The sequence below is a fragment of the Ranitomeya variabilis genome, chromosome 4, assembly GCF_051348905.1.
Source record: "Ranitomeya variabilis isolate aRanVar5 chromosome 4, aRanVar5.hap1, whole genome shotgun sequence".
NCBI classification, from domain to species: Eukaryota; Metazoa; Chordata; class Amphibia; order Anura; family Dendrobatidae; genus Ranitomeya; species Ranitomeya variabilis.
The window spans coordinates 412969585-412988302 of NC_135235.1; the positions used below are offsets into that span (position 1 = coordinate 412969585).

At 43.0% G+C, this 18718-nt stretch overlaps 1 protein-coding gene across 2 annotated transcripts in view; it reads right to left on the reverse strand.

Moving 5' to 3' along the window:
• Positions 1 to 1056: 1056 nt before the first annotated feature.
• Positions 1057 to 18718, reverse strand: part of LOC143765008 (uncharacterized) — a 35785-nt gene continuing 18123 nt past the window's right edge. For both annotated transcript variants that reach the window (XM_077251212.1, XM_077251213.1), the window contains exons 5-8: positions 14214 to 14326; positions 14047 to 14127; positions 13805 to 13919; positions 1057 to 6220 (exon numbers count right to left, since the gene is read on the reverse strand). In XM_077251212.1, the coding sequence (XP_077107327.1) occupies positions 5229 to 6220; positions 13805 to 13919; positions 14047 to 14127; positions 14214 to 14326 (1301 nt within the window). In that variant the 3' untranslated portion in view covers positions 1057 to 5228. The remainder of the gene's footprint in view (positions 6221 to 13804; positions 13920 to 14046; positions 14128 to 14213; positions 14327 to 18718) is intronic.

Below are 18718 nucleotides of genomic sequence, written 5' to 3' on the forward strand. Positions count from 1 at the left end.
CAGAGGGGGAGAGAGCGGCGTGACAGACACAGAAGGGCCCCAGGACCCGGACTGTGCTGGCCTGACGCCCGCACGTGCGCAAGAGCCCGCAGGATCTGCAAACGGCGCTTCCAGCATCTTGAAGGCCGGCATACAGGCGCCATGCCTGCCCTTCCAGTGCCGGGACAGGAGTGGGTGAGTGGAAATCCTCGATCAAAATGCCGCCATGTATTCAGCACAAGGGTTCCCATCAGGACAGGAAACCCAACTGAAGCGAGGGAGAGGTACCGCCCTTTTATTTCAGTAGGTTTCCTGTCCCGACTGGGCGGATCCCTCTCTCAGGTGTGCTGTCATGGGAGACGGGAAAAAAGACGATATGACGGCTATTGTTGAGAGCAAATGCTCGCTACTCAAGTTTGCATTGGGTGCTCGGGTATGCACAGAGTATGGCAGATCCCCACATTTTTTTGGGGGTGTCTGACAGCCGCTAAACATGCCGGGGCAAAACTCGAGCATCCACGATATTTGGTGTACACCCGGGCACCCAATGCAAACTGCAGTAGCGAGCACTTGTGCTCAACACTAATGAAGACATTCAATATGACAATCTAATGTTATCCAATTCAATGTCGTACCTGTAGGTTCAAAATCCTCACTATACCCCTGGATAAAATCCTTGAGGCATGTGGTTTCCAAAATGGGGGTCACTTGTGGGGGTTTCCACTGTTTAGGCACATCAGGGGCTCTCCACACGCGACATGGTGTCTGCTAATTCCAACAAATTTTACATTCAAGAAGTCAAATGGTGCTCCTTCCCCTCTGAGCCCCGCCGTGGGCCCAAACAGTAATTTCCCCCACAAATAAGGTATTGACGTATTCAAGAGAAATTGCACAACAAATTTTGGGGTCTATTTTCTCCTGTTACCCTTTACACTGCAGTGCTTATGTTCATTATTTCTAACATTAAATCCTTTTTCAAGCGGTTTGCTGTCAATAGCAAAAGTAAAGAACTTTGCAAATCCCCAAAAAAAGTCAAAAGTATTTTAATAAACCATTTTATTTTTGTAAAATCTTTGTATATTTTCCCAGGGGGTTCAAGTCAAATGAATGTCACAAGACTATAATACAAGCACAGCAGTTACAAAACGTATTGTGTGCAGTATGAAATAGTGCATAACCTAAGGCATGAACAGACTGGAGTGCTCGCCTGTAAGTCGTGGGCAATGCAAAGAGCGAAGCGCTAGAAAGACAGATCAGGGCCCCTAACAATCTGCTATTGATGGACAATACTAAGGATAGAATAGTGGACAAGCCTTTTAAGTTTGATTTTTAGGTTATTATTAAAAAATTCCAAATTATTGTAGTTGTCATGCTGGTCACTAGCGAACATTAAATAAACTGTCTCTTCCTGTTCTTAAAGGGAATCTCTCTTCAGTTTTTTGCTCCCCTATCTCACATCGGCATAATGTAAAGGCAGAGACCCTCATAGCTTCTTGTAGTCATTCTGCATAACCAGAAAGCTGCCAATTAGTGAAGGGGCGCTTATACAGAGCTCATGAATATGGAGGACAACATGGCAGCAGGATTACTAGCCCTATAGTTATAATCTCCTGCGATTTTATCAAAACTTCAGCAAGCAGTCCAGTAAGTGACAAATCGCTGGAGTCAAGGTCCTTGTCTCTACATTATGCTGCTCTCGGGATAAGTGGTGAAAACTTTGGGACATATTCCCTTTAACTGCTCACTTTACAGAAATTCTTCAAAATTACAATCACAGATAGACACCTTATTGTGTCTTATACCACCACGAAGAAAGCAGGTGAAGAGACCCATAATGAGATAAAATAGCTCATAATGCCAAGGTTTTCAGATAATTGGGGATGCCCTATGCTAAGAAATTGTTACGGTAATATCTTTGATAATCAACCCTTTATGCGGGCGACAGAGGATCGCTGTATGGTACTGTGCACTAAGAGAAGATTCCTATCAATTATAATAAGCCAGCTTTAGATATAGAAAAGCCTAGTATAAAATGAATAACTAACTCTTTATCAATTTTTTAAAATGTACTTTTGATTGCCCTATTGAATACAAGCAGATCAATGGGGTCCAGGTCCCAATACCCATGCAGATCACTCAAAAGACCACCACTGAAGTGAGCAGCTCAGACAATAAGCAGGAGCTGTGCAGTCGTGAGTGCTACACAGAGTGGGGCATGGATTCAGCAGACTACATGCCTATGGTTTCTATTGAATTTGTACTCCCCTTTCGCCTGAGCTGCTCCTTTCTCAAGGGGTTTTCTTGAGCGACTGATGGAGGTCTCAGGATTCAGATCTTACCAGATTGCCTGCGCTAAAAAAGGCACTCAAATATTTAAAAAAAAAAAAAAAAAGTGTTCCAAGATTTATTTTTTTCTTTAAAAAGGAGTGAAAGTAGAAAATGGGTCACCCTGTTAGAGCCTTCTGACCCGGTTTGCGCAGATTTTACCTGCACTTTTTACTTTTGACACTAGATGACAAGTATTTGTGTTTCCATTGTTAGTCTTTGAGCTTTGAACTTTAGAAGTTAGACTAATTTCAATGCTTTTATAAACAAATTGCTTCTTCGGAGAGGAAGAACACTTGAACTCTAGCGCCACCTATTGGAACTAGCAATCCTAAAAGTCACTGTTGACCCTTTATCGAGCATTGCCACATGACTCAGGATAAAAAAAAAAAACAGGATCTCAATTAAACACTGTTTCGGGGTATTGCCCAATGCTCCCATAGGATAACTACTGTACACGGCCTATAAGTCTCCTTACACCGGTATGTCACTCTCCACAAGGAGCAACTTTATTCCTTAGACCCCAATGATTTAGTAAAAAATATACTACAAAATAAATGTACTCCTGTCTGCAAAGTAGATTTCTGTTGTGAGAGTAAATGCCAAAACTAAATGTCTATTTGGACAATGGGTTTACAGGCAAGAGTCATCCATGCCATATTCCGATAAACTGGTGGGATTGGTAAACCGAAAGTAGGTTTTTCTTCGTGTAAGGCAGGCAGATCCATTTTTTTCCCCAGACATGTCTACAGATCAGACACTACATACCTGCATATGACCCATAAATACTTGCTTTAGGGCAAGGTTCCAGCCCTATGTATTAAGAGGATATACTTTGACTATTGTATGTACAAAATTTGAAGAAATCTTCAAATGTAATCTCACAAATAAATATTTTTCATTATTTATGTTATGAAATTTATTTAGCATGTAATATTCTCCAAGGAAAATGTCAAATTAAGTCATTTAACAGAATATGGATAAACAGCCCAAAAAAAACAGCTGCAACACCTCTGGTAAACAGTCTCTGTCTGGAGAGTACAGAAGGGGCAAGAAGGATTACAAAGGACTTAAACAAGTCTTAGTAAACTTAATGTTGGTGTAGATCCTGCTAAAGACTATGAAGACAGTATTCATTCTATGAAACTTGATTGAAATAATAAAAAAAGACAAATATGGAAAAATACATACTTAGGGTACCCTTACAGTCATGGCCAAAAGTATTGACACCCCTGCAATTCTGTCAGATAATACTCCGTTTCTTCCTGAAAATGATTGCAATCACACATTTTTTGTTATTATTATCTTCATTTAATTTGTCTTAAATGAAAAAGCACAAAAGGGAATGAAGCAAAAAGCAAAACATTGATCATTTCACACAAAACTCCAAAAATGGCCCAGACAAAAGTATTGGCACCCTCAGCCTAATACTTGGTTGCACAGCCTTTAGCCAAAATAACTGCGACCAACCGCTTCCTGTAACCATCAATGAGTTTCTTACAATGCTCTGTTGGAATTTTAGACCATTCTTCTTTGGCAAACTGCTCCAGGTCCCTGATATTTGAAGGGTGCCTTCTCCAAACTGCCATTTTTAGATCTCTCCACAGGTGTTCTATGGGATTCAGGTCTGGACTCATTGCTGGCCACCTTAGAAGTCTCCAGTGCTTTCTCTCAAACCATTTTCTAGTGCTTTTTGAAGTGTGTTTTGGGTCACTGTCCTGCTGGAAGACCCATGACCTCTGAGGGAGACCTAGCTTTCTCACACTGGGCCCTACTATGCTGCAAAATTTGTTGGTAGTCTTCAGACTTCATAATGCCATGCACATGGTCAAGCAGTCCAGTGTCAGAGGCAGCAAAGCAACCCCAAAACATCAGGGAACCTCCGCCATGTTTGACTGTAGGGACCGTGTTCTTTTCTTTGAATGCCTCTTTTTTTCTCCTGTAAACTCTATGTTGATGCCTTTGTCCAAAAAGCTCCACTGTTGTCTCATCTGACCAGAGAAGATTCTTCCAAAACGTTTTAGGCTTCTTCAGGTAAGTTTTGGCAAACTCCAGCCTGGCTTTTTTTATGTCTCGGGGTAAGAAGTGGGGTCTTCCTGGGTCTCCTACCATACAGTCCCTTTTCATTCAGACGCCGACGGATAGTACGGGTTGACACTGTTGTACCCTCGGACTGCAGGGCAGCTTGAACTTGTTTGGATGTTAGTTGAGGTTCTTTATCCAACATCCGCACAATCTTGCGTTGAAATCTCTTGTCAGTTTTTCTTTTCCGTCCACATCTAGGGAGGTTAGCCACAGTGCCATGGGCTTTAAACTTCTTGATGACACTGCGCACGGTAGACACAGGAACATTCAGGTCTTTGGAGATGGACTTGTAGCCTTGAGATTGCTCATGCTTCTTCACAATTTGGTTTCTCAAGTCCTCAGACAGTTCTTTGGTCTTCTTTCTTTTCTCCATGCTCAATGTGGTACACACAAGGACACAGGACAGAGGTTGAGTCAACTTTAATCCATGTCATCTGGCTGCAAGTGTGATTTAGTTATTGCCAACAGCTGTTAGGTGCCACAGGTAAGTCACATGATTTTTCGAATGGTGCCAATACTTTTGTCCACCCCCTTTTTAATGTTTGGTGTGGAATTATATCCAATTTGGCTTTAGGACAATTCTTTTTGTGTTGTATCATTTAAGACAAATTAAATGAAGATAATAACAAAAAATTTGTGATTGCAATCATTTTCAGGGAGAAACTGAGTATTATCTGACAGAATTGCAGGGGTGTCAATACTTTGGGCCAAGACTGTATATATCAGACTGTATTATAAAGACAGCTTTGACCTGGAAATGCATAAATACAGAGTTTATGTCCCGAATTTAGTGTAAAAAGTTTTTCTGATAAATGATAGAAATAATTTAACATTTTCTTCTATTTAATATGAATTTTCTGATGTTGAACAAGGCCGGCTTTCTGCGTAAAACATTTCCCACACTCGGTACATGAATAAGGTTTCTCGCCTGTGTGAACTCGCTCATGCTGAATCAGTTTTGATTTGCGTATAAACCCTTTTCCACACTTTATGCATGAATATGGCTTCTCCCCAGTGTGAATTTTCTGATGTTCTACCACATCATATTTCTGAGTGAAGCATTTCCCACACTCGGAACAAGGAAAGGGCTTCTCTCCAGTGTGAACTCTCTGATGTTTAGCAAGTGTAGTTTTCAAAGCAAAACATTTCCCGCACTCAGTACATGAAAATGGCTTTTCGCCTGTGTGAACTCTTTCATGGCGAGCGAGCTTTGATTTTCGTGTAAATCGTAATCCACACTTAGAGCATGGAAACGGCTTCTCCCCTGTATGAATTTTCTGATGTTCAAGAAAACTATATTTCTGAGTGAAACTTTTTCCACACTCAGGACATGAGAATGGCTTTTCTCCTGTATGAGTTCTTTCATGGCGATCAAGAGTCCATCGGTCCTTAAATAGATTACCACACTCTGAGCAAGAAAACCGTTTCTTCACTCCTATATGACTTCTCCGGTGTTTGAAATAATGAGATTTTTGTTTAAAACATTTCCCACAATCAGAACAAGAAAATGGTTTTTCCCCACCATGCAATCTCTCATGTTCAATCAGATTGGCTTTATACACAAAGTTCCTCCCACATTGGCTGCAAGTGTGCAGCTTCTCCCCTGTGTGAATTCGCTGATGTATCAGGAGACTTCCTTTTTTATAATAACATTTTCCACAATCTAAACACGGATATACTTTCCTCTGTATGTAATCTTCATTCTGTGTATCAGTATATAAATTATTTAAAGAGTTTTCCCAAGCATTTGAAGATACAGGAAACATATTTAGAGCACTGGAATTCTCTTCTGCAGAACCCTGAATGAGGTCATTGGCTTCCATTTTAAAATCTGTTGATAAAAAAAAAGATATGTGATTGAGATGTTCACACTGTTCAAGAGGTTTGACATTAAATATATAAATATGAATATTAGAATTTCATTGAAAGCAAATGAATAGGAAACTTGTTAAGTTAAAAGTAGGAAAACAGATGGGTACAAGACCATGGCACTTGCCTACCTTTACAATTTTGTAGCTGGTGCTCAGCCCTCTCACCTCCCAGTAGATATCCACCTTTTAGTCAATACTACTTTAATAACTTTAGGCAATCTTCCCTAGTTCCTTTAAAGAAGCACTCCCATCAAAGTTTCCATCCTCTTTATATATTGCAATCATCATATTATATAGCACTGTGTACTTACAATTGCTAATTTTGGCCTTCTATTGTGCTAATACTTCTCTTTTCCATTAGGTCTATGACATCACGTGATAAAAAACGGACAAGCTGAATCCTTCTATGTGGAAACGGGAAGTCAATTTTTCCCTTATGAGTCTCTGCAAAAGTCCTAGGCAGGGGAGGAGGACAGCAGCTAGGTCAGGAGTTGAAGAGGGGAATGATTTTTCCAGGGAAAATAAACTTTTCGCTTCTATATAGAGCAAAGAAAACAGAAGAATTTACTGGGTAGAAAGTTCGGCTGTGGAGTCGGAGCCCATTTTGGTGGTATCGGCATCAGTGTCATGGAAATTGAGGAGTCGGAGGTTTGGCTTACCGACTCCACAGCCCTGGTAGAAAAACAAAATAAGCAATTGTAAATACACAGTGCTATTTAATGATGATTGACAAGTAAATTGGTCCAGAAGGCTGCCAATAGGCCTACAGCAACATTGAGAAAAACATCCCTGCTTGGCTAGGTTTTGCCAAAGACTACATCGAGTCTGCCAAAACCATATGGTAAAAACGTGTTATAGTCTGTTGAGACTAAAGTTGAATTTTCTGGCCAAAATTGCAAAAAGTATGTTTGGTGTAAAGCCAACACTAAGAATCACCAAAAGAACACCATACCCACAGTAAAGCATAGTGGAGGCAGCATTATGCTTTGTGATTATTTTTCCGAAGCTATAATTGGGGTTTTAGTCAAGTTTTAGGGAATTATGAACAATTCCAAATATCAATTTTGCAACAAAACTGTCAGACTTCTGCTAAAAAGCTGATGATGAGGGTGATGTTGGCGGTTCCTCTCCTATACTTTTGACTATAGCTAAAGTGTTGTATCATAATAATAATAATAATAAATAATAATAAGGAAAACCATACTAGGAAAACCATTGCCAAACATTGGCTGGATAGAGGTCACCCTTGATAGAAGAAGTTATTCAGTGCTTAAATAATACAATTCTAAATGGAGAAAAAGGTTTCTATTAAAAAGGGGAGTAATTGGCAAATTTGGAAATCAATGGGGTGATTTTATAAGATGTAATTCAGTAGTCTCAGAGGCGGTAGCATTGGATGTAATATTTAATATGTTGGTTTTGGATATCTACATACACTTTCCTTGATAATGTATTATAGTTTGGATTCACAGTTCGGATTTGTCTACGAAAAACTTTTCACGAATCTAGGTGGGGGATTGTGGTTAATGGGGGGGAATTCCGTTTCATTAACAGTGGTTATGTACCTCAATATTGTTTTATTGATCAAGGAATGTATTACTAATGTAACTTTTGCACTGTTATGAAGTTAGTATTGTCAGTTGCTTCAATAAAACAGGTGATACCCTCGCAATCTGAGATCTAGAGCGCTGCTGCAAGGAGTGGGCAAAGATTACCAATTCCAGATGTGCCAAGCTGACAGACTCCTACCCATGAAGGCTGAACTCTGTCATAAATTCAACAAATTATTAATATAACGGTGTGTATATTTATGCAACCACATTATTTTGGTTCTTTACTTTTCTTTATCCACCTGAAAACATTTCAATTTATGTCATTTGAATTGTACAGATTATCGGTGACATTAAAGGTGGAAAAAACTTATAGAATGATTCTTCTTAGTATGATCTTTATGTTTGACACAAAATCCTGGCATTTTAACAGGGGTGTGTAGACTTTTTTTTTTTTTATATCCCCTGTGTATTTACTAATATTGCAAAGGATCTCAACATCATAAGTCATTATGCAGCTTGGATAAGACAGAACTTGTTCCTTGCTGTAGATCAAACAATGAGCAAGGGGTGAGAAAACAGTGGCCTCAGATAACACATGGTAGTATGAGAAAATAATGTAATTGCAGAACCATTGGTTGACAGGAATAAGGGTACTGTCACACAGTGCAATTTTGAACGCTACGACGGTACGATTCGTGACGTTCTAGCGATATCGTTACGATATCGCAGTGTCTGACACGCAGCAGCGATCAGGGACCCTGCTGAGAATCGTACGTCGTAGCAGATCGTTTGAAACTTTCTTTCGTCGCTGGATCTCCCGCTGTCATTGCTGGATCGTTGTGTGTGACAGCGATCCAGCGATGCGTTCGCTTGTAACCAGGGTAAACATCGGGTTACTAAGCGCAGGGCCGCGCTTAGTAACCCGATGTTTACCGTGGTTACCAGCGTAAAAGTAAAAAAAAACAAACCGTACATGCTCACCATCTGATGTCCGTCCGGTCCCTTGCCGTCTGCTTCCTGCTCTGACTGTGAGCGCCGGCCGGAAAGTGAGAGCAGATCACAGCGGTGACGTCACCGCTGCGCTCTGCTCTCAGTGTACGGCCGGCACTGTCAGAGCAGGAAGCAGACTGCAAGGGACCTGACGGACATCAGATGGTGAGTATGTACGGTTTGTTTTTTTTTACTTTTACGCTGGTAACCACGGTAAACATCGGGTTACTAAGCACGGCCCTGCGCTTAGTAACCCGATGTTTACCCTGGTTACCAGCGAACCTTGGCATCGCTCCAGCGCCGTGATTGCAAAGTGTGACCGCAGTCTACGACGCTGGAGCGATACTCATACGACGCTGCGACGTCACAGATCGTGCCGTCGTAGCGACGAAAATTGAACGGTGTGACAGTACCCTAAGATCATTTTACCACCACTGCACATCACATTAGGTTTAATGAAGCAGTTTGTAAAGGCTCTAAACAAAGAGGGCATATGCTTCAACTACTTCTCCAGAAAAGTTTTTGATGGTCCTCAAATCAGAGGGCTCATGAAACATCCACACTTCAAAGATTCATTGAACGATGCTGAGGCAGATGCATACATAGCCTTCTTTCACTATGGTTGCACAGAATTTTCTTGGGAGCCATAAAGCAGCTAATTACACTGAACTAGTAGAAAGAATGCCATCTTCTTTCCGTCACCTTGGCTGTATGATGTCACCATCTTCACAGCCACTTGGATTGTTTCCCAGGTGACCCTGGTGACCTAAATGAAGAGCAGGGTGAACAATTCCACCAAGATTTAAGAACTATAGAAGAAAGTTACTGGTCTATTCAAAGTGATTGCCCTGGGTCAACTCTGTCCTTTGATTTGATTCCTATCTTTGTTTACCGCTGTATAATTTTTTTTCTATTTGTTTGTATATGTATCAAGTGTGTTATGTTGCAGTAATAATATCATATTTAGTAATGAAGTCATTTTTGTAAAATAATTGTATCCCACGGGAGTTTCTTCCTTACTATTTCCCATTTTTATCATTAGTGTTCCTGTGAACCCTTTGATATTTTTTAGTCTGAATTAATTGTTGCTGTCTAATATGTTAGCGGTTATTATGTCTTGAGCCCTCATATTTTCATTTAATTTGCTTTCCTACTGGATAAAGGTTAAGCACTTTAAAATATAACACTAAAAATAGAAATCTTGCAATAGGGGCTTTTTTTTTTTTTTAGACTAACCTCCTTTTGTTTCAGAAAATAACACATGCACATAGCCACAATGGTAAAAACCCAACTCAATTTATTGTATAGACGTGTTTAATGAGCCTGTACAAAAGTCACTGTGGTGAGGTGGAGCAGGGTTAGCTGTGACAACACCTATTGTGAATAGTGGATAATGTGTTATTAGCTTTCAATAGTGGTGATACCTGCAATTGTAATCCTGCCTCTACTGTTAAGAAAACTCCTGTAAACTCCTCCCAAATGGACATATGAGTCTAACAAAGCCCCAGTGACCAGTGTGAAAATAGAAATATTGCTATTTTTCTTTTAATTAAGATAATGATCCTAAAAAAAAGCAGCAAACATTGCCTTTTCTTTAATATATGCAACACAAGGACCTGATTTAACCCCTTTACCGCCAAGGGTGGTTTGCACGTTAATGACCGGGCCAATTTTTACAATTCTGACCACTGTCCCTTTACGAGGTTATAACTGTGGAACGCTTCAACGGATCCCGGTGATTCTGACATTGTTTTCTCGTGACATATTGTACTTCATGATAGTGGTAAAATTTCGTTGATATGACTTCCGTTTTTGTCACAAATAAACGCAAATTTGGCGAAAATTTAACAATTTTCAAAGATTGGCGAAAATTCAAAGATCTGGCGAATATTCAAAGATTTTCATGCCCTTAAATCACAAAGATATATCACACAAAAAACTTAGTAAGCAACATTTCCCACATGTCTACTTTACATCAGCACAATTTTGGAACCAAATTTTTTGTTTGTTAGGGAGTTATAAGGGTTAAAAGTTGACCAGCAGTTTCTCATTTTTACAACACCATTTTTTTTTAGGGACCACATCTCATTTGAAGTCACTTTGAGGGGTCTATATGATAGAAAATACTCAAGTGTGACACCATTCTAAAAACTGCACCCCTCAAGGTGCTCAAAACCACATTCAAAAAGTTTATTGACCCTTCAGGTGCTTCACAGGAATTTTTGGAATGCTAACAAAAAAAAAAAAATGAACATTTAACTTTTTTCACAAATAAATTAACTGAGATCAAATTTTACCAATGGTAACAGGAAAAATTGGATCACAAAAGTTGTTGGATACCCTATATGTGGGGGTAAACCCCACAAACCTCACAAGTGACAACATTTTTGGAAGTAAACCCCCTAAGGGACTTATGTAGATGTGTGGTGAGCACTTTGAACCCTCAAGTGCTTCACAGAAGTTTAGAATGTAGAGCCTTAAAAATAAAAAATATATAAATTTTTTTTTTTTTCACAAAAATAATCTTTCGCCCCCAATTTTTATTTTCCTAAGGGTAACCGGAGAAATTGGACCCCAAAAGTTGTTGTGCAATTGGTCCTGAGTATGCGGATACTCCATATGTGGGGGTAAACCACTGTTTGGGCGCACGGGAGAGCTCGGAAAGGAAGGAGCGCGTTTGACTTTTCAATGCAAAATTGGCTGGAATTGAGATCAGACGCCATGCCGCGTTTGGAGAGCCCCAGATGTGCCCAAACAGTGGAAACCCCCCACAAGTGACACCGTATTGAAAAGTAGACCCCCTAAGGAACTTATCTAGATGTGTTGTGAGAACTTTGAACCCCAAGTGTTTCACTAAAGTTTATAACACAGAGCCGTGAAGATTAAAAATCATTTTTTTATCCACAAAAATGATTTTTTTAGCCCCCAAATTTTTATTTTCCCAAGGGTAACAGGAGAAATTGGACCACAAAAGTTGTAGTCCAATTTGTCATGAGTATGCTGATACCCTTGTAGATTGTGAGCCCTTGCAGGCAGGGTCCTCTCTCCTACTGTACCAGTTGTGACTTGTATTGTTTAAGATTATTGTACTTGTTTTTACAATGTATACCCCTCCTCACATGTAAAGCACCATGGAATAAATAGTGCTATAATAATAAATAATAATAATACCCCATATGTGGGAGTAAACCACTGTTTGGGCGCACGGCAGAGCTCGGAAGGGAAGGAGCACAGTTTTACATTTTCAAAGCAGAATTGGCTGGAATTGAGATCAGACACCATGTAGCATTTGGAGAGCCCCTGATGTGCCAAAACAGTGGAAACCCCCAATTCTAACCCTAACCCCAACACACCCCAAACCCTAATCCCAACCCTAACCATAACCACACCCCTAACCTGAACACACCGCTAACCATAATCACACCCCTAACCCTGATACACCCCTAACCATAATCCTAACCCTAATCCCAACTGGAAACGTAATCCAAACCCTAACCCCAACTCTAGCCCCAACCCTAACTTTAGCCCAAACCCTAACCCTAACTTTAGCACTAACCAGAACCCTAATGGGAAAATGGAAATAAATACATTTTTTTAATTTAATTATTTTTCCCTAAGGGGGTGATAATGGGGGGTTAAATTTACTATTTATAGCGGGTTTTTATGTTTGGCAGCTGTCACACGCTAAAAGACACTTTTTATTGCAAAATATAGTTTTTGCATCACCACATTTTGAGAGCTATAATTTTTCCATATTTTGGCCCACAGAGTCATGTGAGGTCTTGTTTTTGGGGGGACAAGTTGATGTTTTTATTGGTACCATTTTCGGGTACATGACTTTTATTTTAATCGCTTTTTATTATGATTCTTGGGAGGCAGAATGAACAAAAACCAGCAATTCATGAATTTCTTTTGGGTGGGGCGTTTATACCGTTCCGCATGTGGTAAAATTGATAAGGCAGTTTTATTCTTCGGGTCAGCATGATTACAGCGATACCTCATTTATATCTTTTTTATGTTTTGGCGCTTTTATACAATAAAAACTATTTTATATAAAAAAATAATTGTTTTTGCTTGGCTTTATTCTGAGAGCTATAACTTTATTTTTTTGCTGATGACGCTGTATGGTGGCTCGTTTTTTTGCGCGACAAGACGTTTTCAGCAGTACTAAATAAATATATATATAAATATATATATATATATATATATATATATATATATATATATATATATATATATACTTTTCTATGCCACCGGAATGCTGAGATCTTGTTTGATGGCAGTGTTTTGGGGGTTAAAGTGCCGGGAGCGGTCCGTGACTGCTCCTGGCACATAGTGCCAGATGTCAGCTGTGGGAATCAGCCGACACCTGGCCACTATCAGCAGCGTTCACCCGTGAGAGCGGCTGATCGCATGTGACGTACTATTCCATCCATGGGAATGAAGACTCAGGTCACATGGACGGAATAGTACGTCCAATGCCAGAAAGGGGTTAAACAATAGGTCATTTTCTGATGATACCTTCTCTTTAGGCAAGACTGATTTCAGTTTTATTGCTAAGCACACGAGTTCAGAAGGGAGGAGCAGAAGTGGCTCATAATTGTAGAAAAAGACAAAAAGACCCAATTGATTGATACAAAGTATGTTGAGGCAGCCATTTTAGGAACTTTGGGTATTTTTATCAATTGAAAAATATTTAGAATTGAGATATTTTTCTATCTGCTGGCTAACACGGTACCAAGATATATATCTTTCCTTTATCAACTGAACTAATTGTTTGTTATTGAAATGAATGGCCAGCCTCTCCAGAACAGAAGAATTATTTAGTAGCTAACTGTTGTAGCTCATACAAGACAATCCGAGGGGGTGACTGCTCTTGATGATATTCTATGACATTTATGCACCCCAATATATACATAAAAAACCTGGTGGAACAAAAGAGGAGATAAAATAAAATATGGTGGTTCAGAATTACTGTAATTAGAAGAATATGTAACTCACCTGGGTCAATATCAATAGGAATTTCTTCTTCTTTTATTTGGCCAAGTTTCAGATACATCTCCTCCACTTGTTCTTCATCAACAACTTCAACTTTAACATGAACCATATTTTCTACCTAAATATGCAAGAAAGAAAAAAACAAAGAAACACTGGTTTCCATATTTGAATACAAGAAAAAGGGATATAAAATCTAAAACACTAAAAATGGAGTATATATTTATCGCCATTGTCATTTGATCTACCTTATGGTCCTGTGGGTCACTGTCATCCTGAAGGTCACTGTCATCCTGTAGGTCACTGTCGTCATCCTCTTCTAGAATATCCTGGGAACGCAGAAGGATAAGACTAAATCATTAAAAAAAAAGCTTCAGTCTATTGGCTCTGGGTTAATGATATTATTTAGTGAGACCTTGGCATAATCTACTTGAAGATCCTGAGGAACAGAGTGATTCTGCTGCAAACAGTCCTGGAAATTCAGAGGACTAGGGCATTCCTCTGACAAAGTTATCTCACTGGAGCTATCTGTAGGAAACACAAACACAGTGAGTGAACACATTGTGGTTCACTGCATTTCTCAATATTGGAAAAGAGAGTGAGACCAATGTGTCAGATGTTGCATGTTAATGTTGAATTTTGCACAAAGTGACAATTCTTACGGATGGTTAAAAATGAACGTTTTAACATAAATTTGTTCCCCACCTCCTTTTCTCATTAATTTGAAGTTTTAGTGATGATACATGGATTTCTTTATCGCCTCTCATTGGGGGACACAGGAACCATGGGTGTATGCTGCTGCCACTAGGAGGCTGACACTATGCAAATAAAAAAGTTAGCTCCTCCTCTGCAGTGTACACCCCACCGACTGGCATTATACTCTCCAGTTTAGCTTAAGGTACCTTCACACGAAACGACATTATAACGATATCGCTAGCAATCCGTGACGTTGCAGCGTCCTCGCTAGCGATATCGTTTCGTTTGACACGCAGCAGCGATCAGGATCCTGCTGTGATGTCGCTGGTCGCTGAATAAAGTCCAGAACTTTATTTGGTCGTCCGATCGCTGTGTATCGTTGTGTTTGAAAGCAAAAGCAACGATACCAGCGATATTTTACACTGGTAACCAGGGTAAACATCGGGTTACTAAGCGCAGGGCCGCGCTTAGTTACCCGATGTTTACCCTGGTTACTAGCGTAAAATGTAAAAAAAACAAACAGCACATACTCACATTGCGTCCCCTGCAGTCTGCTTCCTCCTCTGACTCAGCGCCGCAAAGTGAAAATGAAAGCAGCACAGCGGTGACGTCACCGCTCTGCTCTCACTGTACGGCGCTCAGTCAGTCAGGAAGTGGACGCAGGGGGACGTGAATGTAAGTATGTGCTGTTTGTTTTTTTTAGATTTTACGCTGGTAACCAGGGTAAACATCGGGTTACTAAGCGCGGCCCTGCGCTTAGTTACCCGATGTTTACCCTGGTTACCAGGGGACCTCGGCATAGTTGATCGCTGGAGAGCGGTCTGTGTGACAGCTCTCCAGCGACCAAACAGCGACGCTGCAGCGATCGACATCGTTGTCGCTATCGCTGCAGCGTCGCTTCGTGTGAAGGTACCTTTAGTGTCAGTAGGAGGTGGACACGGGTCTTTCATTAGACCCTTATCTACCTCAATGTGCGTCGTTTTTCTTTCAGGTTTTTTCCGGAAGGGATACAGGGTGAACAGTCACACCTGTAGTCCCACAAGGCGGACTATGAGTACGGCGTGTACTGCCACCCCGTATCCTCATAGATCCCTCTCCAGGACCAAGATCCTAGCACACAAGCGTGCTCAGATGTCCGGTCCTGGCTCCGTCCCCCACCCACTCGCCCACCAGAGCCTGTCGGTCGGAGGACGTCCATCAGCAGCTCACATGGACGTCTGATACCTTCACCAAGGTTGAGGTTAGTATAGACGGCGTGGGATCGTTTTAGGTGAGTATCTTAGTCCCGGGAGTCCCTTGGGGTTTTCCCTTTTTTGCGTTGCTAGAGGGGCTTCTGGAGTGGGCAGGGCTCATCGCTGCTTTTTGCAGCACTTTTCTCTGCATACCTGTAAGGCTTACTCCGGTGGCTGATTTCCCCCCGCAGTAGCCAGACAGCCGTGCTCTCTCTTCACCGCCGCGGCCCTATCTGGCGGTCGTCGTTCTTTTCCTAGTTTAGGCCCCGGCTTTCCTCCGGGGCCTACTTCTGGCGATGCGCTAGCCTGCGGCCGCGCTCCCTTGCAGACCGCTGCGCCGGCGCCGCGGCACCCTCCGGCAGTCGCCGGTTCCTAATTTAGGCCCCGGCTTCCCCGGGGCCTACTTCCGGCACCTAACTTCAGGCCTCACTCTTGCGACGGTCTGGCAGCTGCCGCACCGCTCTTCCCCTGTACGGTGCCGCGGCACTTCCCTGCACTCTCCGGCAGTCGCCGGTTCCTAATTTAGGCCCCGGGTTTTTGCCGGGGCCTACTTCCGGTGACGCCGCTCCGCCCACTTCCTCCTTTACTCGGGCGGGTTTTTCTCCCGCCCGACCAGCTCTGGGGACACAGCACATGACTTGGTGTTGCTCCGCCCACCGGCGCCATCTTAGCTCCCCTTACCCCACGCACGCCGCTTGGATCTGTGCGCCGCATGAGAGGACCACGTCTTTGCTGGGCTGCTGCAGATCCGCATCCCTTCCACGAAAGACCTATTTCCCTGTGGGACCACCTAAAGCTGTGCGGCGTCTTCCTTCTAGACATTGGGGGACACAGCAATCTCATCGACCGTGAGTAGCTCTGCGCTGCAGACTGACACCCCCTCTGCATACCTGTCCCCTAACCCTCTGGCATTTTTCTTCAAGGACCCTCTCAAAATATCTACCTCTAGAGGGGGGCGCTCTCGTCCTCCCACTTCTTCCTCTTCTACCTTAGTCAAGTACTTTGCATGTTCGTCTTGTAACTGCAAACTTCCCTCAGGTCAGTCCTCTCCACTCTGTCAGGCCTGCAGCAACCCGATTGTTCCCACCGCCCAGGATCCCCCGGCCGTCCCGCCGGAGAGTGATACCCCCATCCCAGGCTGGGCTTCCTCTCTGTCACAATCGGTGGCCGATCTAACACGGGTGTCTCAAACCCTGGTGTCTGTGCTGGATCGATTACCTCTGCAGCCCCCCGCAGTAGCCAGCGGGTCGCAGGAAGCTCCGTCCGAACCCTCCATGGCTAGCCGCAAAAGGTCCAGACAGGAACGACAGTCTGAGTCCTCTTCTCGTTCCATCTCGCCACTCGGTCCTCCTCTGCAGTCGGCATCCTCCTCCCCTGAGTCAGGCGAGGCTTTCTCTGATGTGCCTTCGGAGGATGTTTCGGAGCTGGATTCGAACCAAATCGCTACCATGAGGGATATGGTTCAGAATCTCATTGGAGTGATAAATCTAACCTGCGGCATCAAGGAGTCCTCTACGGAACCCGCAGATCAGGCGGTTTCGTTTAGACGGGCTAAGCCACCTTCCAAGTTTTTCGCTCCTCATCTGGAATTCCAGGAGATTATGACCAGAGAACCCGACCAGACGCTTTCAGAGAGGAAAGCGACTTGGCGTCTTATATCCCTTCTCTGCGGAGCTCACCGCTAATTGGACTGCCTCCCCTTCGGTGGACCCTCCAGTTTCCAGACTGTCCACCAACACAGTCCTCCCACTGTCCGGCGGAGCATCTCTGAAGGATTCTAACGATAGAGTTATAGAATCTTTCGCGAAATCAGCCTTTGAAGCGGCCTCAGCTAGTCTTTGCCCGGCCTTTGCTTCCACTTGGGTTTCAAAATCCATATCCAAATGGGCCAAACAGCTCCGTCAGGGCATTCTGGACGGGGTTCCATCCGGACAGCTAGCGGAACTTGCCAACCAGATTTCTCACGCAGGTGAATATCTGGTCGCCGCCTCCCTGGACGCCGCGTCTTGTGCGGCTCAGGCGTCTAGCAACGCGGTTGCCGGACCGTTTGGCTTAAGGCTTGGCAGGCGGACTTGTCTTCTAAAAAGTCCCTTACCAGCCTGCCTTTTCAGGGGTCTCGTCTCTTTGGTTCTCAGCTGTACCAAATCATTAAGGACGCTACAGGGGGCACGAGTTCCTTTCTTCCCCAGGCCAAGCCTCGACGCCCTCCTCCTAGACGTCAATTTCGGTCTTTTCGGCCCTTCGTGGCATCTAATTCCTTCTCCCAGCAGCAACAGAGGCCACAGACCCGTCAAGAGAAGAAGACGGTATCCTTTAGGCCCACTCCTTCCTGGCGTCCTCGCTACTCCCAGGGTAGATCCTCCAGGTCCAGGACTGGAAGAACCACCTCGGCATGACTCTCGGCTAGTAGCCAGCTCACCTCCCAGGCTGGGCGGCCGTCTCCTCTTCTTCAGGGACGTCTGGATCTCCTCGGTAGAGGACGCTTGGGTCAGGGAAGTTGTATCCTCGGGATACAAGATAGAGTTCTTTTCACGACCCCGGGATCGTTTCTCCGAATCCCGACCTCCAAGAGACCCCGCTCTAGTTCCGGGTTTCTTTGCAGCCATCGCGTCTCTCCTCAAAGCCGGGGTAATCGTTCCCGTCCCAGAAAAAGAACGGTTCACAGGTTTCTACTCAAACCTTTTTGTGGTACCTAAAAAAGACGGCAGAGTGCGTCCCATTCTGGATCTCAAATTGCTGAACAGGGGAGTCCGTCTGAAGCACTTCAGGATGGAATCCCTTCGTTTGGTAATTGCTTCCATGGAGGCTCACGAATTTCTATGTTCCATAGATATTCAGGACGCCTACCTCCATGTTCCGATATTTCCAGGACATCACCGATACCTGCGTTTTGCAGTGCTTCAGGAACATTTTCAGTTCGTCGCCCTGCCGTTCGGTCATGCAACCGCCCCGAGAGTTTTCACGAAGATCATGGCGGCGCTGGTGCCCATCT